Source organism: Urocitellus parryii, chromosome 7, assembly GCF_045843805.1.
Source record: "Urocitellus parryii isolate mUroPar1 chromosome 7, mUroPar1.hap1, whole genome shotgun sequence".
Taxonomy (NCBI): domain Eukaryota; kingdom Metazoa; phylum Chordata; class Mammalia; order Rodentia; family Sciuridae; genus Urocitellus; species Urocitellus parryii.
In genome coordinates this window covers 162768232-162790890 of record NC_135537.1, presented here as the reverse complement: position 1 = coordinate 162790890, position 22659 = coordinate 162768232, and the positions used below count along the sequence as shown (strand labels likewise).

The 22659-nt window shown below is 40.4% G+C and overlaps 2 protein-coding genes across 2 annotated transcripts; both read left to right on the top strand.

The window, feature by feature from the left end:
• The first annotated feature begins 2393 nt into the window (after positions 1 to 2393).
• On the top strand, positions 2394 to 11336 carry Krt28 (keratin 28). The gene is made up of 8 exons (XM_026386971.2): positions 2394 to 2810; positions 3461 to 3543; positions 4074 to 4230; positions 6547 to 6708; positions 6790 to 6915; positions 9843 to 10060; positions 10632 to 10687; positions 11194 to 11336. Exons 1-8 carry the CDS (start codon positions 2394 to 2396, stop codon positions 11334 to 11336), a joined length of 1362 nt encoding a protein of 453 aa, XP_026242756.1.
• Positions 11337 to 17589: 6253 nt separating this feature from the next.
• LOC113181405 (keratin, type I cytoskeletal 27) lies at positions 17590 to 21862 on the top strand. The gene is made up of 8 exons (XM_026386949.2): positions 17590 to 18033; positions 18527 to 18609; positions 19003 to 19159; positions 19410 to 19571; positions 19650 to 19775; positions 21191 to 21408; positions 21571 to 21620; positions 21723 to 21862. Exons 1-8 carry the CDS (start codon positions 17590 to 17592, stop codon positions 21860 to 21862), a joined length of 1380 nt encoding a protein of 459 aa, XP_026242734.1.
• The last annotated feature ends 797 nt before the right edge of the window (positions 21863 to 22659 follow it).

Sequence of the window (22659 nt, the reverse complement as noted above, 5' to 3'; positions counted from 1 at the left end):
GAGGACTCAAAATCTATTCTGTTCTCTTAGCAATATTTAAGTATAAAATACATTGTTCTTTTCTTTTTGTTGTGAAATGTTCTTCTGGAAACACTTTATTTACATATGAAAATGCAGATGTGCTAAACCAATTAGTTGTCTGGTTATTATTTAATAAGTAATTATAAACAATTAGCAATAGATAATAATAAAGAGTAGTAAAAATAAATGAGTTACTTAATAGACACCAAAGATATTTTACGATTCTCTCTATTGGTTAATACACTGATTCTTTAATATTTCAACTTCAACAATTCAAAGAAAAATTTTATAATTCATATAATATGTTGACTAAGAAAGGCAATTAAAAAATAGATATTCATATTAACATGCATGATAGAGTAATTATTTATATCTAAAATAGGCTCCTCATGTGGCCAGAATCTCAAGGTCACCTTGAACATCACCAGCTTTCACCTGGGAATGTGCCTCATGGCCCTGAATAAATTGTTTAGTATTTATCATCTGCAAATAAGGGGCTGAATTAAGTGATGTCTAAGGCTCTTTGCAACTTTACAAATATCCTACAACATTGCCTAGACTCTGCATTTAAAGGCTATGCCAATGCTGCCCACAGTACCAGCTGACCAGCTTTAGGCTGCTTAGAGCAACACTGTTCCCAGAGATACTCCTGACTGTCCTTGTGATAACACAACTACATACCTTTCTTCTCTACCTGAGCCTGAAGCTCAGAAAGCAAAGCCACCCCAAGCACTTACCCCTGCATCATGTGGTTATCTCCCTTCCCCTTTTGCCCACCATGTTGTGAGGTAGCCAAGAGGATACTTGTTAGAGGATACCCACTAGACTTTCAACTTTCAAAACTGTGAGCTAAATAAACCTCTTTTCTTTCTAAACTACCCAGCCTCAGCAACTTTGACACAACAACAGAAAATGGACTAATACAGCAACCTGTCTTCCTTCACCTTTATCAATCTCTTACATTCTTGCCTGCTACATGACCTCATAATGATGCCCTATCACTTAACCTGTCTTTTCCCTCAGACTCTCTCTGGTGTCACTTTCTTCTTTCTATATGATCACATAGCCATTTTCTCAGGATTAGAAACTTCTCTGGCACTCTTTTCTTTTTTCTTCTAAACCCGCTTCAAATTGCCAAACCCACATCAGTCTGATGCATCGTCCTCTCTATTCCTTCACCAAGATTACTTCCACATATGAAGCTGAATGTCAACACAAATGAGATCTCGACCCTCTCATACTCCATGACAATCCCTCACTCACCACTGATCAGGTATTTTCCCAGATCAGTGGACTTATTCTGAACATTCGCTCTTCCTATCAGTCATCTTTGGGACATCCCACCAAACCCTTGAACCCAGTTGATCCAAGACTAAACTTAGTGTCTTCACCCCACCCCAGAATTAATATTATGAGTTCTCAGCATCTGAAATCAATTACTAAAAGGAGTCCCCAACCTCCCTTTGTCCTTACTCTCCAAGGTCATTGGAAGCCCATATTCTCCCAACTCTATCTTCCCCCCAACCCCACTGCCTCCATCCTCCCCACCTGGACCATTGCTCTAACCTTGTCATAAGCCTTCTTTTAATCCAGCCTGGTCACATCATCCTCTGCTTTTCCCTTAGTCTCTATTCCAATCTCTTTAGATGAACACAGAAGACTAAACGCAATCCAGCCCCTGTCTAGACCTGACAACAGATTCTGACTCCGATAACAGCCTTTTCCTTTCTGCACTTATTTAGCACCAGGTCTTTTGTTTTTGTGTTTAACACACAGCACCAAGCAGGTACTCATATATGTTAAATAAAGGAACAGGTCCACATTTGTGTCACAGTTCAAGGTAATAAATAGATGTTGTGTGTGTGTGTGTGTGTGTGTTAACACACTTTGAGGGGGAGGAATGAAATATCTGTGACTGTAGTTAATATCCTTCATACATCTCAGTGGTAATTGAGACCCTACTGCAGCTGAGGGTGCCCTCTCCTGATCTTACTTACCTTTTAACATTTGATCACACCCTTCACTAGATAATGATGGCATATTCCTAGGATCCAGATGAAAGTAAAGGATGACTCACTCAAAATTAGAAGCTAAAATAATGAAGTTAATATAGAACAAACCCTATTTTGGGTGAGATAAATATCCTGGAGCAACACCCAGAGATGTTAGACATTAATTATTTTTTTAATCATCCAATTATACGTAATTTCGTGCTAATCTAAATGATGCCATTTTTTCTTTTGGCAGACATAACTCACATGGAAACAGCCCCCATGACTGTATATAAAAGCTCAAAGAAACCATCGGGCGCCCGGTCCACATTCTGTTCTTCGACGGTTGCCCACAGCAGAGGCCACGTTTGCCCTGACACCATGTCGCTCCGGTTTTCTGGCGGGTCCAGGCGCTCTTGCTTGCAGTCTGGAGCTGGGTCTGTCAGACCACCCAGCGGAGGTGTGGCAGGTGGCAGTGCAGGCGGCAGCTCCGTGGCTGGCGGTGGATTTTCCTGTGCCCTGGGGATCCCCAATGTTGGGAGCCATGCGGGAGGCGCCCTTGGAAACACTGCTGGAAATGAACGAGGACTCCTCTCGGGGAACGAAAAGGTGACCATGCAAAATCTCAACGACCGCCTGGCATCCTACCTGGATAACGTGCGGGCTCTGGAGGAGGCAAATGCTGAACTGGAGAGAAAGATCAAGAGTTGGTATGAAAAATACGGACCTGGGTCTTGCCGTGGACTTGATCATGACTACAGCAGATATCACCTGACGATCGAGGATCTGAAAAATAAGGTGAGAAATCAGAAGTTGGAACTAGTCAACGTATTTCAAAGTAAGAAATTCCTGGCAAAAAAGAAATATCTTGTTGTAGTTAAGAAATGCTCATGCCTGGGCACGGTGGCCCACGCCTCTAATCCCAGCGACTCCGGAGGCTGAGGCAGGGTTTGCAAGTTCGAGACCAGCCTCAGCAATTTAGGGAAGCTCTAGGCAACTTAGCGAGACCCTGTCTCAAAAAAATATGAAAGGAGGAAGGGACTGGGGATGTGGGTCAGTAGTTAAGTGCTCCTGGGTTCAATTCCCAGTTTAAAAAAAGAAAGAAAGAAATGCTTCATGGCTGTACTTGTATTATTTTTACTTATTTAAATATATGATTCTTCTCATGACTCAAAAATACACACTTTGATTCGTAAATTTCCACATATCTATAATGTTCTTAGTTCTGTTCATTCTGAAATATATTCATACACTTCTTGTATTATATTCTGAAAGTTATATGAATGAAAATAAATGAAAACATATGTTAATTAAGTTTTAAATGCTTTGATTATGACATAAGGAAGGAAGCTTTTATGCAAAAGTTACTTGGGTAATTTTTATTTCCTGAAATAATTACTAATAAGAGTACACCTACTTACTGTGGTCTCCCTTTTGATTTCTTCTAGATTATCTCTTCCACTGCTGCTAATGCTAATGTCATTCTGCAGATAGATAATGCCAGACTGGCTGCTGATGACTTCCGGCTAAAGTAAGTGATAGAAAACAATCATGCTCTGGGAAAAGTTTCCTATCTATTTAAGTTGTCAAATAGAATTTTGATTTCACCCCAAGTAGAATAAACTATAACCCAAAAGATTCAAGGAAGCAAATGATTTACATTACATGACAATAAACTATACTCATAATTTATATATATTTATTACATTCTTCAAACAAAATATCTAGACATGACTTTGCCTGCCTAGAGTAGTGCCAAGGACAAAGTAGAGAGCCAGTAACAATTTGCCAACTAGGCAAAAGGGTAAACTAAAATAAAATTTCAAAATGATATATTTTTTTCTGATTGGAATATGGTATTGGAATTTGTGTGATTGAGTAACTGCTGGTTATCCTGTACAGAATTGAGAGGCAAGATAGAAGACTTCTTTCTCTGTATATTTTTTATAATATTTAGAGCGCTAATTCAGCTTTTAATTTTCAGTTTCAGTCAATTAAGGTTTTCTTCTCCCATTTCTTGAAGTAGTCTAACTTATACTGAAATAAATACCCACCCCCAAGGTATGAAAACGAGCTCACCCTTCACCAAAACGTAGAGGCAGACATCAACGGGTTAAGGCGGGTTCTGGACGAGCTGACGCTTTGCAGGACCGACCAGGAGCTGCAGTATGAATCTCTGAGTGAGGAGATGACCTACCTCAAGAAGAACCACGAAGAGGTAGGAGAAGCTTCGCTTCTGGTTAAATCAGAATTCTGTACATTTAAAACATTTGGTGGGAGGGGTGTTAAAATGATAATAGTGATTCATGCTCATTGTAATCATTCATTCACACCAAAGCATATAAAGGAAGATTTCATTTCTCCTAATCTGCTACTCTAATCCCATTCCTGGAGGTTATAAATATTAACAATTAATCTGTACCCTTCCACTTTTCAGATTGATACAATTCTATCCATTTGAAAATAACACATTACTTATGCATGAATATAACCATCTTTCTTTGTATTCGATTATTTATTTCATCTACTTAAGCCTACCTTGAGGTCACTTTTCTCATATAGGACCTCTCTGACTAGGAAAAGATGTTTTTCTTCCTTCCTTCCTTTTTATTTATTTTATTTTATTTTTTTTGTACCAGGAATTAAACCCAGAAGCACTTAACCACGGAGCCATATCCCCAGACCTTTTTATTTTCGAGACAGTCTTGCTGAGTTGCTTAGGGCCTTGCTAAGCTATTAAGGCTGGCTTTGAACTTGTGATCCTCCTGCCTTAGCCTCCTGAGCCTCTGGGATTATAGGCATATACCACTGCACCAAGCTATTTTTTCTTTTTGTATTTAATGAACCTGGATTTACTTCAATATCGAGGACTGCACAATAATAAACCCTTATTTAACATGAAATACCACGAAATTTCGATCCCCTCCCCACCTCCCAAAAAAAGAGATTGTTTCAGAAGTAATTGAAAAAATCTCTGAAAAAAATGGTTGACAAATTTTCAGAAACCCCTCTTGACAGGAGGTACTCCATTAATGGTTTAAAAGAGCCAAAACATCAAGTCTACCTGTCCCACATGGGAACATTATGGAAAAGAGAAAAGGGAAGGAAAATTTTAAAAGAAAATAAACTATTTATTTATTTATTTTAGTTATAGTTGGACACAATACCTCTATTTTATTTATTTTTATGTGGTGCTAAGGATCGAATCCAGTGCCTCACACATGCTAGGCAAGCACTCTGCCACTGAGCCATAGCCCCAGCCCCAAGAAAAAAAACTTTTTTTTTTTAAAGAGCCAGGGAAAAGTTGGACCACCAGAAAGTGTTGGCAGGACAGCCAAGAGATCATGCCCTGTAGTGACCTCAAAAAAGTAAATCCTGGGTTGGGGTTACCGCTCAGCGGTAGAGCACTTGCCTAGCATGAGTGAGGCATTGGGTTGGATCCCCTGCACCAATTAAAAAAAACTAATTAAACAAAATAAAGGTAAAAGAAAGAAAAGAAAATCATGGGGAAGGAAGGGAAGAAATGACAACCTCAGCCAACCAGCCAACAGGGGACATTCCCTGGAAGGGTAAGTTCACAGCAGGATTCATTGGCCCCAAAGATAAGATACACCTACTGAAAAAGGGTGCCTTTGAAAGCACGGAGTGTAGAACTTCAAGCAACTCAATTTTCAAATTTTTAGAGCAACAAGAATTTTTTTCTTCACCACAGAATCTTACTCAAAATATGAAAATAGATTAATAGTGGTTTTCTTGATCAATGCACTGAAGGTCATAGATTTAGAGTCATAAAAAAATGGCTTAAGGAAGCAGGGATATCAGTCCTTCAAATGAAAAGGTCAGCCACCCAAAGAACTAAGTTCAGGCCATTGGTTTGTTTCTCTGTTCAGAAACCCTTTCTCTGACTTTATCAGGCAGATTAATGATCTGCCCCGTGATTTATCCTGGAACAGAGAGGCTGTCCTGTACAGTTGCTCAGAACAGATACTCAGGAGCCAGAGTGCCATCTTCAAACTGCCCTCTTTCAAATCCTGGTGACTCAGGCGTGTTATTTCACCTCTTTGTGCCTCAGTTTCCTATCTATAAAATGATAATATTAGTAGTAGTAGTAGTAGTACCTACCTTAGAGGGATGATGAAAGTCTTGAATCAGTACACATGAAGACAGTGCGTAAAACAGTGCCTGGCATATAATAATCATTCAATAAATAATTGCTGCTGTCCCTAAGATGAAAGTTCCAAGGACTCGGATTTTTTTTTTTTTTCCCCACTTTATTTCTATCAACCATGAAGTCAACGATTATGTGGTGAATGGCTCTCTGGTCTTTGTAGTCCCTTCTCATGGAAAAAAATGAAAAACGTCCGCTTTGCGCGGAGGTGGTGGTCATGGTTGATTTAATGAACAAATAACTAATTAAATAGATGGCTGGCATAAACATGGGTGGAATAAGCCGATTCCTATTTGGGGGACCTAAAGTAACGCCTCTCAGAACTCTCCTCGGGCTGCCTGTGAGCACCCTCGCGTTCCCCTCTAGGAAATGCAGGCTCTGCAGTGCGCCGCGGGAGGCAACGTGAATGTGGAGATGAACGCTGCCCCCGGGGTGGACCTCACGGTGCTGCTGGGCAACATGCGAGCCGAGTACGAGGCCCTGGCTGAGCAGAACCGCAGGGACGCCGAGGCCTGGTTCCAGGAGAAGGTGAGGTCAGCGCCCCCGGGCCACCCACACCACCCTGGCGAGTGCGGACTTCGTGTGACACTCCGCGCCCCTGCCTTCCAGAGCGCCACGCTGCAGCAGCAGATCTTCGACGACGCTGGGGCAGCCACCTCCGCCAGGACCGAGCTGACGGAGATGAAGCGCACCCTGCAGACGCTGGAGATCGAGCTGCAGTCCCTCCTGGCAACGGTAGGTGCGAGCGCAGGTCAGCCTGATTCCAAAAAGCCCCAAGAGTGGCCTGTCCCTTCGTCCCTGCAACAGCTCCACCCGCAAATAGAGTGGGAAAGAACAGGAAAAATGGCCCCAGAGAAAAAGTGTCTTCCTCTCTGACTTTATTGAGGTTCCCCTGCGGGCCGGTGCTCAGAGCTCATTTCATGGAAATAACCAACTTGTGGCAGAGTTCCCACCTTAGGGTAATTCATCAGCCCCTCAGAGCAAGTACCAGCATTATCGCTCCATCTGAAAATTAAGTGACAGGTCACTCCGTCACATAGGGCAAAGCTAGTTCATACCAGCATCTCCTAATATCGATGAAGACATATTAAAAGACACGTTGTGGTTTTCACCAGGCAAAGGAAAAGAGGGTACGTACCTGCACTCCACATGGGCACTCTCAGAACCATCCTTCCCACATTCCTGGGCAGAGGTCCCATCCCAGAGCACACACCTAGTAGAACTGGGCAGTCGGCCACTTCAGCATATACTAGGGTACCTGGATTGCTTCAGAGATTACCACGGAGACAATTTAGAACTAAAGCCCACTTCACTTCTGAATTGTGAGTTGGCAGCACCCAAAAGCCTTGATTTTGAGAATTATGGCACATGTGGCCTATGAATTCCATCTTCACAAGAGGTTTTCTGCTCCCTGAGGATATCAGGTTGTAATATAAAGACAAGAACAGCTACCATAGAGATGAACTCAGTGAGACAGAAGGAAAAAGATAACTCAAAACAATAGGAAAGGTCTTGAGCTGGGGGTGTAGCTCAGTGGCAGAGCACTTGCCTAGCATGCACAAGGACCTGAGTTCCATCCCCAGCACCAAAATAAATAAATAATAAGTAAATATTAAAATGAGGAGTTTTTATTTAACCATTCTAAAAAAAAACTCCATACTCTCTTACTTTATAATATTTAGGAGAGACTTGTTGTTACCACTACCCAACCCCAAGTTTAACCAGCATGTCCCTCTTACCCCCTTACCACTGCTGCTAGCTGGTTCCTCAGCCCCTCCCTGCCACTTTGGGTTTCCAGAACCTTTCTCTCCGCATTCCCCTTTCCCCTCAAACTAGAGCTCTGAGGACCCTGCTCCTGCTACAGTAGCCTCATGAATTTCTGTTTCAGGAAATAAATTCCTGAGCCCCCAGATCAGAATTTAAAGTATCTGCACCCAAGAAGCTATGATATTTCAGAGCAGTTAGATTCTGTGCAACCCATAGTACTATAGCTTGGGGTCATGAGAGAATCCTCCCAAGAAAGCCCATTTAACATCCAACACCACTGAATTATAGAATAATGGTGGCATAGAACCTAACTTCCCTTCCTTTTCACCTAAGATAAAAATCTAAGTGCAGCACAAGACCCTGGGTTCGATCCCCAGCACCACCAAAAAAAAAAAAAAAAAAAAAATCTAAGTGCAATTTCCTATAGTTAGACAACGTAAGTCAATTGTGAGTTGGGAACTGTCTTGATCTATTGACATTCACATTGCTTCCTGCAGTATGCAGACTCCCAAGTTCATCCTGCCTACTTTCCTCACGATAGGCCAGCCTTTACAGTGGAAAGCTGTGACATATGTAGAGTTGTTGTCTCCTCTAACTTATGAGAGCATTAGCAAACTTAAAAAAGAGTGCCTTATGAGGACACACCTCTGGGGAAATTAAGGTTTTAAACTGCTGAGCTTTGAAATTACCTCACTTCACCAGAATCTTGCCACTTGCTAACTGAACTTCCCCTATACCATCCTGATTAGCTTCCACCCAAACGCTCCTGAAGAGTCCAGGACCCCCCGACCTGACCAGCCTAATTCCTGGTCAGCCCACTCGGTTTCCTAAGTTAGTACCATTTGGGCCTATGTCTGCTACCATGATGAATATTTTACATCTACCTCTTTGCAATCCTAAAACAAAATCAATACATAATATTGATTATACATAATATTTAGCAATGCACAAAATTATTTCTAAGACTAGTGCCACCATCACAATTAAAAGGAAAAAAGAAAAGTATTTTTAAACTTGGGCCCAACCACCCCAGAAAATTTCAGACAGAGCCTTGCATCTTCTTTTAATAAATGTTTTATTTTTAGCAATATAAGAACAGGAGTCACTCCACACAAGAAAAAAAAAAAAAGAAAATAAAAGAGTAGAAGAGGGGCGGTAGATATTCTGATAATAATGAATATCAGAAAGAAGTAATGACTGCCCAGTCATATTTCTACATGATAAAGGAAAGAGGGAAATTACCTTAATTGAAGTAAAGATCACATGCCAAGACAAATTACAGACTATGGGAGTAGAAGAGAGGAAGTATAGTATTCATAAGAGTAGGGTCGAGATAATGGCCTGTACTGTGTTGTGAAATGCACTTCTGGCTTTGAAAACCCACTCAGTAAGGTGTTTGTTCCGTCTCATGTGTGTCCATCCTTTGGTGGATGACAGAAAGTCAAGGATGGATTAGAAAAGGAAACCATAGCACAGTGGGCCTCGGAATACGATAGGGACACAGCAGAGTGAAATTGAAATACAACAGGCAACCCAAAAATAAATATGTAACTTCAAAAAGACAAATGTTATTTGATTTCATATTGATTTCTTACTGTACTACCCCCAAAAGTACTTTCATATGTAGATTGGTCCTAATAGGAAGTATTACCTAAATACCATGAATATCTAGTGGGTCATTCAGAAGTCTAGTGGGGAAAGGGTTGCTTATTCCCTGTCAGGTCATCCAGCAGGCCTGTCCCCACCCCAGCCTCCAACTCCCGTTTGATTATGACAAGCCCCACACATTTCCAAAACTTTGCCCAGGGAACAGTCCTGCTGGTTGCTGAGAAACATGGTACTACATAGTCCTCAGGGTGGTTTCATCCTTTGCTTTGTATCTTTGATGTCCTCAGAAACGCTCCCTGGAGTGCTCCTTGACAGAGACTGAGGGCAACTACTGCACGCAGCTGGCACAAATCCAGGCTCAGATCGGGGCCCTGGAGGAGCAGCTGCACCAGGTCAGGACTGAGACCGAGGGCCAGAAACTGGAGTATGAGCAGCTCCTAGACATCAAGGTCCACCTGGAGAAGGAAATTGAGACCTACTGCCGCCTGATAGATGGAGATGGAAAGTAAGTAAAACCATTGGAAAGTTCCACACTGCCCCTTAGCCTTCCACACATCCAAGCCTTTTTTTAATTCCCACTGTACAAAAGCATGTCCATTTCTTGCCTCAGGGGTCCTCTGCATACCTTGTACATTATAGCATCCTCCTCATCTGCCTTGGAGGATTCCACGTGTCCCACACAACTTCCCATTCATTGTACTTTTAATCATTGCAGGTTTCAAGATTCTCCCCAACCCCCCAATCCCAGGCTTCATCCTTCCTTCAGTTCATTCCTAATATCACTGCTGCCCTAAAACAAATGCACTCCCAGGATCCATATATATGTAAATATGTGGATCCTGGGGGAGTATATATATTTATCTTAAACTCTTGGATTTAAAAAAAATGGAATGGTTTTTAAAATTGGCCTCTCCTTAGATAATATTTAATTACTTTCAGCTCCTGCTTAATATTTTCTCCATAGAAAATTAAGATCTGTTTTTGTCATACAAAGTTCACTCGAGCTCACTGATTCAGTGAATATTTCTTATGTAATAGTAAACAAAAATATAAAAGAATAAACTTTTTTTTGGCAGTTCATGCTCCAAATCAATAAGCTTTGGATCAGAAAATTCAGGAAATTCATCTAAAGGTAATAAAATCTAATTCTGTTTCTGTTGCAGTAAATACTTTTGCATTAAAGATAGTCATATATGGCCGGCCACAGTGGCACACGCCTGTAATCCCAGCAGCTCAGAGGCTGAGGCAGGAGGATCATGAGTTCAAAGCCAGCCTCAGCAATGGCAAGGCACTAAGCAACTCAGTGAGACCCTGTCTCTAAATCAAATACAAAATAGGGCTAGGAATGTGGCTCAGAGGTTCAGTGCCCCTGAGTTCAATCCCTGGTACCTGCCTCCCAAAACAGATGTCATATGCTATGGCAACTGTCTATAATTAAATAATTCTAACAAAAGTGCTCTGAATTGAAAGTATTGGTTTTAGTTTTATCCAGCTATCTCAAATTATTATTATAAATCTTTACTTACTCCTCACTAAATAAAAATGTACATGATGTTTTATATTACAACCAACAATGGAATTCTTTGTCATATAGTCTTTTAAGCTGAATATATGAATTCACATATGTTTTATTTCTAGATTTAGCCAAAACCACACTGGTAAAGACGGTGGTGGAAGAGATAGATCAACGTGGTAAAGTTCTTTCATCCAGAATTCACTCCATTGAGGAAAAGACATCTAAAATAGTCAATGGCAAGACAGAACAAAGGGTTCCCTTCTAGCTCTCATTTTAGAGAAAAAAATAATATTTTGAGAAAAGATCTGGCACCACTGAATTATTTTAAATATGAGAGAGAAATAGAAAACACTTTCTACTCTTAAAGTTCCTTAGCAAAAATACCTGTTTTCTTAATAACCTTTTCAGGTTGTTGGGTGTTTGGTTTCAAATAAATAAAAAAGTTGATGTGCACACATTTCTGTTTTTTGAAGACTAATAAATAATTAGTTGTGATTTTTTTCCTTAGGGAGATATTTATGGACTCAATTTTTAACTAAATTTCACTTGAGTTTTAATAACAGTCGGTACCAGCACTTGAAATTAAGTATTAAACATTCACTAGGCATAATCGTGAAAGCCCAAGTGTCTGCACAGGCAAAGAGTCTGGGAAAACTCAGGAATTCTGCAACTGAAAAGTCCACCTCTAGATGGCGCATGCACAGCATTTTACCAATCGCCTATCTCCAGCCCTTTTGGGGCCACTGGATACTCCCTAGGACAGGTTCCTCATTTAAACAGGAACGTCTCAAAAAGATCCACAGTCATTAGCCTCATGTTAATGACTTTTTTCCTAAAGCAGATTGGAAGCTTTTTCTATGAAGGCCCAGCTAGTAAATCTTTTAGATTTTGCAATCATAGAGTTTCTCTGTTCAATATTCAACTTGGTCATTGTAACAGGAAGCAGCCACAGACAAAAAGGAACAAGACTGCCTTCCAACAAAACTCTGGAATATGAATTGCAAATAATATTTTATGTGTCAAGAAATATTGTAAATTTTGATTTTTTTCGAAAACTTAAGAATGTAAAAACCATGTTTAACCCAAGGGCTGTATAAAATCACAAGGCAGGTCAGATTTAATCCACCAACACCCATTCTAGAATTCCAAGTCTCAAAGGGTTGATGAACTTTCTGGCTATTGTGTATTTCTACCTTAGGAAAGCAGCTTTTTTATTTCTCTACTATATGGTCTGATTCCAATGCAAAGCTCCACTGAGAGCTGTTTTTCTACCCAACAACCCAAGAGTCACGTGGAAGTTCCAAGAAGTGGTGCAAAGCACAGGATTACAAACTCTTCCACCAAAAGTCATCAAAGAATGCAAAAACTAGAAATTCATGAGGAAATGACTTTCCAAATGTACAATGTATAGGGCCAGCTACTTATTTACAGGCTTCGGTGTTAAATGAAAATGTGAGGTCCCTTGTTCAAAACTCAGATTTTAAAAAATGTCATTAAAGGTATTAAAATAGAATGTTTTTTCCCTTCTACTGAAGCTGCATTCTCAACTTGTGCTGGGTTTTTGTTGTTTTGTTTTTGGATCTTTTCTTTTTAAACTATTTAATGTCATTCTAAGTAAAAATAAAATAAAATTTTAAGTTGTTGCATACCTTTTAACACTCATTTTTATATTATGCAATCAATGCCAACTTTAAATCCAACCCTAAGAACATTTAACTTGTACACAGAACACTGAAATTACCCAATTCCTATCTTGTTGCTCATATATGCAAATGTATTTTTGTTTTCCCCAAAACAGTGGGAACACTACTCAAAACAAACTTAACCATTTTTGTTTTGTTTTGTTTTGCCATACTGGGGATTGAACCGGGGCCTTGCACACGCTAGGCAAGCATTCTACCCTTGAGATACACCTACAGCTCTATTCTACTTCTTTATATATGCACATTCTACCAACATTCTCTACCCTTGATTTACTGATGAGTAAGAAAAGACTGAAAGCAAAAGGAACTCTGGGTTGACACATTATTTTCAGCATACGTGTTTGGCCAGTACAAGAAAGTAAAGGTGCCATAGTAGAGTTCCTGGGTCATTCATGGTTCTTGGGAACGCCATCACCTTCTGCATTTGAAGCAAGTGCTGGTTTGCATGAAAAGCCTGGCATCTTGGAGTTGTCAGAGACCTGGCTCACTTAGCCAGAGTTGGCACGTACTGATTTTATACTCACTTTGTGTATTGCTGGACCCCTGTGCATCGCAGGTCCACCAGAATGCAACGCACACTGGCATTGCACGCACTATACACCACAGAGGCAATAAGGACCAACTGCATGTACACATACCTCGCATACTCCTCTGCTCACTCACATGCCTCATGGGTCTCATCAGAATTCACTTACAAGACACAAGTCCCAAAATAGAATTATTAAGAATTTCAAGATGGGCACAGAGAGCATTAATCCAAGTGTGGGGGTCTGCTGAACAAAAGATCCTGTGCGACTACACAAGCTTCAGACCCTCAAAGCCATCCCTGCTCATCGTGTATGCTCATAACTGGTTGATTTTTTAAGACACTGTCTTCGTGGTGATCTGTTTTCCACAGCAGGGCCCCGTAGAGTACTTTGTAGTCAGGTTGCTGTCGATGTGAAAAGACTTATAAGGAAAACAACTCCCATGCAACATTTCTTGCCAGAAATCCCTGTGTATCTATTCAGCAAAGGAATGAATGTAGAATTAAATTCAGGTGAATTTCTTTTAAATTCTGTTGGGTTCACAGGTTGGAAGGAAACATCTGGTCCTCAAGCTGTAGTCTTAAATCTGCCCTTCCTTCCTAGGAGTGTGAGAACTGACCATGGCCTTCAGTTCTATGATTTTGCTTTGCAGAATTCCAGGGCTCCCTGAGTTCCCTAGGTGTTCCCTAATGACTTTGTATTTTTCTCTGGTGCTTGAAGGTGCATGCTGCTTTTTGCTATATCGGGTTTCTGAACTGGCAGGAATTCCAAGAAATCGGTCTCCATGTGAAAGAGAGGCAATTGAACCACTGTGCCGGGGTAGTTAATTGTTAAAGCGGCAATCACAATCTGCCATTCCTTATTTTAACAAACACCCAAAATTTGTGGGAGCTCTTTGCAAGGAAGTAAATTACCACTTCCTGTAAATAACTCCCTTGGGATAATACATGGTATCTAATATACTATCAAACAGTATTTACTGATAGTTTATTTAAAATTATGTATTTCCAGAATATGATTTTTTTCTTCTGGGGACTCACTTCCCCTAAACTTCCCATTTCCTATGATTATATCTTACTTAGTTTAATGATTTTTTTTCCTTTTATTTCTAATTCTTTTCTAAATTCTGTCACCTCACCTCTAAGATTTACGTTGCTGCCCTTTTTCTTCCCCCTCCCCCTCCTTCTCCTGTCATTTTAAAAAATATTTTTAGTTGTAGATGGACACAATACTTTTATTTATTTTTATGTGGTGCTGAGGAATGAACCCAGTGCCTCACACGTGCAAGGCACGTGCTCTCCCACTGAGCTACAGTCTCAGCCCTCCTTTGTTCATTTTTATAGGCAATTCATGTTCTTTAACTTCTAAAGTGAGTCACAATTCCAAATAGATCTTCTAACCTTCTAATTCCCGAAGCTCCTGTTTCTTATTTAAACCTAGAATTCAAAACCACGTTGGCTTGATTTCTGAAACTTCCCATCTCCCCTCCCCCGACTTGTCCCTGGATCCTCTGTCTCCTCCCTCTCTAGGATCCTATCTTGATCAGTGGGATCCCTCTCCCAGCATTTTCTCCTTATCATGGACTATTCCTCTGGTGAGAAGCCGTGACTGATCACTTTTGAGAACTCACCGAGCCTAGACGGCTTCACTTTCTTCTGACCTCCTGGAAGAATCTTTTCACTCACCAGGGGTGAGCAGAACTCTCCCTGCACCCCCTGCTCTTCTCAAATTCACCTGCTACAATTTTTAGTTGGCTTTTTGGAATTCTCCCATAATCAGATTCTTCAGATGCCTCTGGATTCCTTCCGGGTCCCACAGAAATGCTTATAATATGCAGGTCTCGTAGTTGATGGTAGTTCGTTCTACCAGCTTACACGTTGAGGTTCATGATAACACATCGCCATCTAGATTTGTTGTAAATATTGTACCTGGTCTTTGATTTGAGGAGATGATCGTTCTACAGGATTTTCATGTGGGGCTTCAAAAACTCTGCCACCATTGCTACCATTTCCCAGAATTTGTGAAAGATACTTTGGGTTGGTATTCAATTTTAATAAATATATTTTCTCAGTATTTTATAGAGATTATTTCAGTGTTTCTAATTTCCAATGTTGCTTGTGGGGAGCTTCTGAAATCTAATCACACTTCCTTTGTAGATGATTTCTAATTTCTCTCTGGCAGCTTTAACATTTTTCTCCCTAGGGGGTTAGGGGGGTAATTCTGTGGCATAGCACTTGCCCAGAATGTGCAAGGTCCTGGGTTCCATCCCTTATAGTGACACCTTATGGCAAAATAAATAAATAAATAAATTTTCAAAATCTTTCTCTTAACCTCTCTTCTCCCCCGTCCCCACACACACACTTACAATAATATCCTTCTGTCTTTTCTGCTATTCACTTATTTTCTTTTAATCTATCAGCCATTTTAGATATTAAATTTTTATTTTTTTAGATATTAAGTTTTTATTTTTTTAAATAGAGCTGAACTTCTTTGAGAATCACTTGTTAATTGGTAGTGACTCCAGTCCTCTTTCATTTCATATATATTAGAAGCACACTTTTTTGTATATACCATCTTGTAATTTCGTTCTTGTTGGTCTTTTGTGTCTTCAGGCAGAAGTGTTAGTTCTTATTAATTGTATGTGGTTTATTTCTTCATATGTGTATTTTATTTGAAATGTAACTTTGGGAATCCTAAAAGGCCAGGATGTTTTCTTTTAAAAATATTTTATTACTTAAAACCTGAGATAATGGGTTGGGGTTGTGGCTTAGCAGTAGAGCGCTCGCCTAGCATGTGTGAGGCCCTGAGTTCAATCCGCAGCACCACATAAAATAAAGGTTAATAAAAAACTGAGATAAAGATAATAGTGATACATATCTAACAACATAAACTTACAAACTGCAAAAAAAATAATACTTTGATGTCATAAGTTTAGGTAATACAACAAGTTGTCATACTTAATAAGGTAATTTCTTTTTTATTGGAATTTTTCTGGCTTTCTTTGCAAGCTTATTTATTAGGTCTTGAAATTTTATATTTTTAGCAACTTCATTTTCAGTCTATAGAACTGAAGTGATGTTAATCATTCTTGGAAAATGCAAGATCTCAAATAATTTTTAATTTTAAGAAGAAAAAACCAGGTGGAAAGAAGAAGATGCAGAGAGGCAAAGAGATGGGTAAGGGGAGTGGCAATATAAAGAACGGCCAGCCACGAAGGTAAGAGCTGCCTCAAGAAGAGTCCTACACGCCAACCAACAAACCGGAAGGAATGACAAAATGTAGGACGCAGAAGTTATGAATGGAAGCGACCAGAGATGTAGAAGAATCTCAGAAAGCAACTGTCTGAAGCTCAATCAACCAAGAGGCTGCAGGAGAATCACTATAAGGAACAGTAAGTGGATCAGCTATGTGCAGTGATCAGTGATTTTAATCACTAACTCTCTAAAGTAGTGGGGAGCAAAATCAGGAAACAGTAGGAAGTGAAGAGGAAGAAAGAATATGCAGAAAAGTATTCCAGAAAGAGTGAAAGGAAGAAATGTAACAATATGAGAAATCTAGAGATGAGAAGGGAGTGAGTATAGAAGCTAACTTATAATTCCTTCTTTTACAGCTGGGGAAGCTGAGGCCCAGACAGGTTACCCAATCCCCTTACTCAACCTGATTAGCAACGGAGCTTAGACAGAAAGCCAGTGGAGACGAAATGGTAATTCAGGAGGGATAAGGATCAAGGAAAGACTTTCTGTCTCCAAAGAAGATCCCATTTAGTTCCTCAGTTTTCTCCGAGGACCTGGCCTTCTCCCTCTCATGGGTCCATGGTCTTGACATTATTTTCAACATATCTGATAGAAAGCCATGACTACGATGCTTTGCCTTCTGGGGAAAATGCAATGTTGATGGTTTGGGAAGGGAAAGAGAAATTGGTCTATCACAGTGTTTTATTCATTCAGGAGTTTTATATTCCTAAAACATGGAAGACAGGAAGGGTTACTCAGACTAAATTGGAAAAGTATCCCTTTAATAACCTTGATAATACTCCACCCTGCCCCATTCCAGAGATAACAAATAACCTCAAGGTACTAACTATCCACCTACGGAAATGGACACAGTCGGGTAAAGACGTTCATTAAAAAACATCACCCAATTATGGATAATTCACAATGAGCTGGCAAACACCATTTTGCTATGAGTAGCAAAGTCCATCAAGAAACACCCTGATGGTGTGTATATAAAGCAAAATGAACTGAGTAGGACAGTCTCGCCATTAGAGCAACCCTCCAGCCTGGGCATCATGTCTGTGCGCTTTTCTTCCTCATCCAGACGGCTGGGCTCCTGTGGGGGTGCAGGCTCCGTGAGGCTCTCTGGTGGGGAAGCCAGCTTTGGGGCCGGAAATGCATGCGGTGTGCCAGGCATTGGAAGTGGCTTCTCTTGTGCCTTTGGGGGCAGCTCAGCGGCAGGAGGCTATGGTGGAGTGCTGGGTGCGGGAAGTGCTTCTTGTGCTACCTTCACCAGGAATGAAAACGGCCTCCTCTCTGGCAATGAGAAGGTGACCATGCAGAACCTCAATGACCGCTTGGCCTCCTACCTGGAGAATGTTCGAGCACTAGAGGAGGCCAACGCTGACCTGGAACAGAAGATCAAGGGGTGGTATGAGAAATTTGGACCTGGTTCTTGCCGAGGTCTTGATCATGATTACAGCAGATACTTTCCCATAATCGATGACCTTAGGAACCAGGTAAGAAACATAATGTTATGGGTGTTAAAATTCATGAGAGTAATTAGCCACACATATACACACAGATGTGTAAGCTGTCAGGACAGGACTTTGAGCTTGGCTTCTAAATTTTGGTAGTTCCTTATCAAGATTAAAATAATTTCTATTAAAATTCTGATCTTTGAACGTGGCCCAACTATCATCTGGTTTTAGGAATGCATGTATGTTTTTAGTAATATTAAAATATCAAAATCTGGCCAGTGAGTGTCTCCAACTTTGTATTTATAATCTTTCCCATGGAAAGAGATTTTTTTTTTTTTTTAGGATAGAATGGGGAATAAAAAGAGAACATACTTCAATTTCCCACATGCAAAACAATTACCTTATTATTAGATACAGGTGCCATTAATATTGCCATAAATATTACCATAATTTCATAGGGAACCTTATTCAAAGAAATTTGATTTTTTTAAAAAAATATTTCCTCACTCTTAACTAACTCTCCATTTATCAGATAATTGCTGCAACTACCAGTAATGCCAACGTTATCCTGCAAAATGATAACGCGAGACTAACTGCTGATGACTTCAGACTGAAGTAAGTAGAGCTAAAGAGAAACACACAAAAAGTTCTCTTAAGAAACACCCCCTCTTTTTTAGGTTTTGCGAGGTCTGCTTTCTTCTTTTGTTTATTATTTGTTTTGAAGCTTATATGTACTGGAGTGGCTAGTGGAATAGCACATCTCACTTGGGAAACTGGGGGGCTAACACAAATGAATGTCAAAGTCACAGGGAAAGAGGATTTTGACTATTTCCACTCTCTTGCTTCAAATAAATAAATATATATTGTAATGTGGATGATCCAAATGAAAATTTACATGTTATTTTAACAGTTTTATCACAAATCTTAGTTTGGGTTTCATGAAAATCTAAAAAGTGACGTGATTAATGTCTAATGACTAAGAATGAACTTTTCAAATATGTCTGTAAGGTTTGAGAACGAACTGGCCCTTCACCAGAGCGTGGAGGCAGACATCAATGGTTTGCGTCGAGTGCTGGATGAGCTGACCTTGTGCAGAACTGACCTTGAGGTCCAGCTGGAAACTCTCACGGAGGAGCTGGCCTACCTCAAGAAGAATCACGAGGAGGTAGGCACTGTACCTCCTTGACTTTCATATCTGCCTCCCTCCCAAATTAAAAATTAATTTCAGATGATAAATATCTTAATACCAAGAAGCATGGCAATTTCTCCCTAGGGTTCAGATTATTTCTTGAAATGTGTCTATTTGTCCCTCTCAAAAGAAAACTTACAAAATGCTTCTATCCATACTGATGCTGTCTGTCCAGCTCATTAAAAAAATAGTCAAATCCTGATCTGATTAAACGAATCTCTCCCAGGAAATGCAGGCTCTGCAGTGCGCCGCGGGAGGCAACGTGAACGTGGAGATGAACGCCGCCCCCGGGGTGGACCTCACGGTGCTGCTGGGCAACATGCGAGCTGAGTACGAGGCCCTGGCTGAGCAGAACCGCCAGGATGCGGAGGCCTGGTTCCAGGAGAAGGTAAAACCACGAGGGGCGCGCTCACCCGCGCTGGGTGCGGACACGGACGTCCACTGACACCAGCCCCTGACGTTGCAGAGCGCTTCGCTGCAGCAGCAGATTTCCGACGACGCTGGCGCCACCACCTCCGCTAGGAATGAACTCACGGAATTGAAACGTACTCTTCAAACCCTGGAGATTGAACTGCAGTCCCTCTTAGCGATGGTGAGTCCCCAAGTACAAACGGATTTCCTCTAGAAATTGAGGGAAGAATCTAAGAAGAATGTTCTTCCCGTGTTACTTACTTGAATTTTTATCCACAAATGACTGTGTAGACCTAAGGCACGTTTGCATTTTACATCGGATACTTATCTTTGTCTGGAAGTTATACCTAGATGCTAATAATTATGAAGCGTTATAAATTAACACATACAGTTATTTAGAGGTGCTCAGAAATCTGCTCTCCCAAGTCAAAAGATCAAAACCATTGTGTATGGAAAGCTGTTAGCACCTTTCCTGCTTTCTTTATCTAGCATTCCTTTTGGCCACCTAATTAAGAACACTTAAGTTCCTTTTTAAGTTTCTTTTTAAGTGGCATAAACAAGAAGCAAAGGAGAGACAGGAAGATTGACTCTAAAGCTAAACATGCATAATGATAATAATAACCTTTTTCATTAAGGGTTTGCCCAGTAGTTTTGCCCTCAATTATCCTGAGGCATGGGTGGGGCAGACTTTATAATTCATTTCATTATTTGAATCTGAGATTCAAAAAAGTGATTCACAGAGTTCCACAGAATTTCTCTTCAAAGTTTCGAGTCTATCCTCCCAAGCCTATCCTTTTCCCCACTATGGCTAGGAAACCTCCAGTATTTATTCACAAAAGAAATCATGAATGCATACAAAATCAGGGATCATACAAAAATTCTTGCATATAAAAGGGTAAGACTTTTCTGTCTTCATTCAATGTAAAATTACAGCAGGTATTCCCTCTTTGCATCTATATAAACTCATTGGGATTCATACACTTACAATTCAAACGACTCAAAACTTAAAAGGGTAATTCTATAGTTCATTCTACTTTTACAAACTTTATGCAATTGACAGTACGATTGTTTTTTCATAGAAGAGCTGCAATCCACATGAAAGGAGGCAGCCACATGATTAGAAATGAGGTGTCAAAATGCAGGGGGACTTTTACCTTCCGGGAAAATGGCAAGGTGCCAGACCCCACAAGCAAGGAACATATTGGTGTGTGGTCAGGGTTCTTATTTTTTTAGTTGATAGACCTTTATTTTTATTTATTTATATGAGGTGCCTCACATATGCCAGGCAAGTGCACTACCGCTAAGCCACAGCCACAGCCCCAGCCCCAGCCCCAATCAGGGTTCTTTAGACTCTGCACTAGGTAGAAACAATTTCATTTTTTCTAATACTCCTGGGCCTATGAGTAACATTCACCACCAGTGATGTCATTCACAAATAGAAAAAAATACCATGGCATCTGTTCACAATACTGAACAGACGGATTTTTTTGGATTATTTGCATTATGCAGGGATTTCTGTCTGTATCTCTTAAGTGACTTGGCTCATTCTGAACAGTGTGGTGACATTTTCTATAAAACTGTCTCACCGAACCACAGAAACACTCCCTGGAGTGCTCCTTGACAGAGACAGAGGGCAACTACTGCACGCAGCTGGCACAAATCCAGGCTCAGATCGGGGCCCTGGAGGAGCAGCTGCACCAGGTCAGGACTGAGACTGAGGGCCAGAAACTGGAGTATGAGCAACTCATGGACGTTAAGGCCCACCTGGAGAAGGAGATTGAGACCTACTGCCGCCTGATAGATGGAGATGATGAGTAAGACAATTTAATATTATTAAATATTATTTAAAATCAAGTATAAACACCTTTCTTGTGTTATTTCTGCATTCAGTGAACTCCTACCTTAAATATTTGCCTTTCGGTTTTCTTAGCAAACCCTAGAGTAAAATAATGAATGCAAAAATCAATTTTTTACAGATCTTGTGTCAAATCCAAAGGCCACGGAGGACCAGGAAATCAGATAAAAGGTAAACAAAAGCTGCGTGAAGGCTTCAGATTTTTTTGGATGTTTTAAATGATGAGTGATTTCCCATTTATGAATTTCATAAATTCATATATGTCATTTTTAGATTCATCTAAAACCGCCATCGTGAAAACAGTCGTCGAAGAACTAGATCTTCGTGGCAAAATTCTCTCATCCAGAGTTCACACCATAGAAGAGAAACCCACTAAACCCAACAACAAGAGTGAACAGAGGGTGCCCTCGTGAACTCCAGCACCCCAATAAAAAAGAATGGTCCTGAAATTAAAAGACCAAGTCGAAACTCGTTTCCTAAATGAGGGCCTTCTCATTTTTCTGCTTTTCCTCCAGTAAAATAAGACAGACTCTCTGTAGAGTAGTAACTCGTCTTCCAGCTTTCTCTTTGGTGGTGTTTCAATAAAAGTTCTTCCTGTTGCAAGCCATCTGCCCTGGTTCTGGTCAATCTTTGCATTTTAAATATACCCTCCCATGGGAGCTGACGTTGGTCTTTAATTTCTTCTGTTTAAGGCACTGGTCTTCACAAGTTAGAAGTAAGTTTTTGGTGGGAGTCTTGTTCCCATTTCCGTAACACTTTTTCATCCTTCCATTCTTCAATAAATATTACTGAGCACTCACTAAGTGTCAGGTAGCGAGCATAAAATAGTAACTATTTTAATAACTCCAGACCCTGGTCCAACATGCTCATGGAAATGGAAATAAGGAATTAAAGAATCACAAACATCCTAAACATAAAGGAACAGCTCTCCATGGTTAGTTTTGGAGGCAGAAGGGGAAAGAGTGAGAGGTGGGGAGCAGTGTAAGTGAATTCTAGTAGATGTCTTAAGTTGCAGTCTCCACCGCTCCACCAGGAGGGTGGACATTCACAAGTACTCTATCCAGTTTTTGCCATCCAAGATGCAGAGTGATGTGTCTCTCAAGTTACATTTAATTGTAAATGAATGATATTTGGCATTTATCATCAATGAAACTATTCTCTAGCTTGTAGTCTAAGGTCTCACAAAGGCCCAGGAGGTATAAACTCAGCA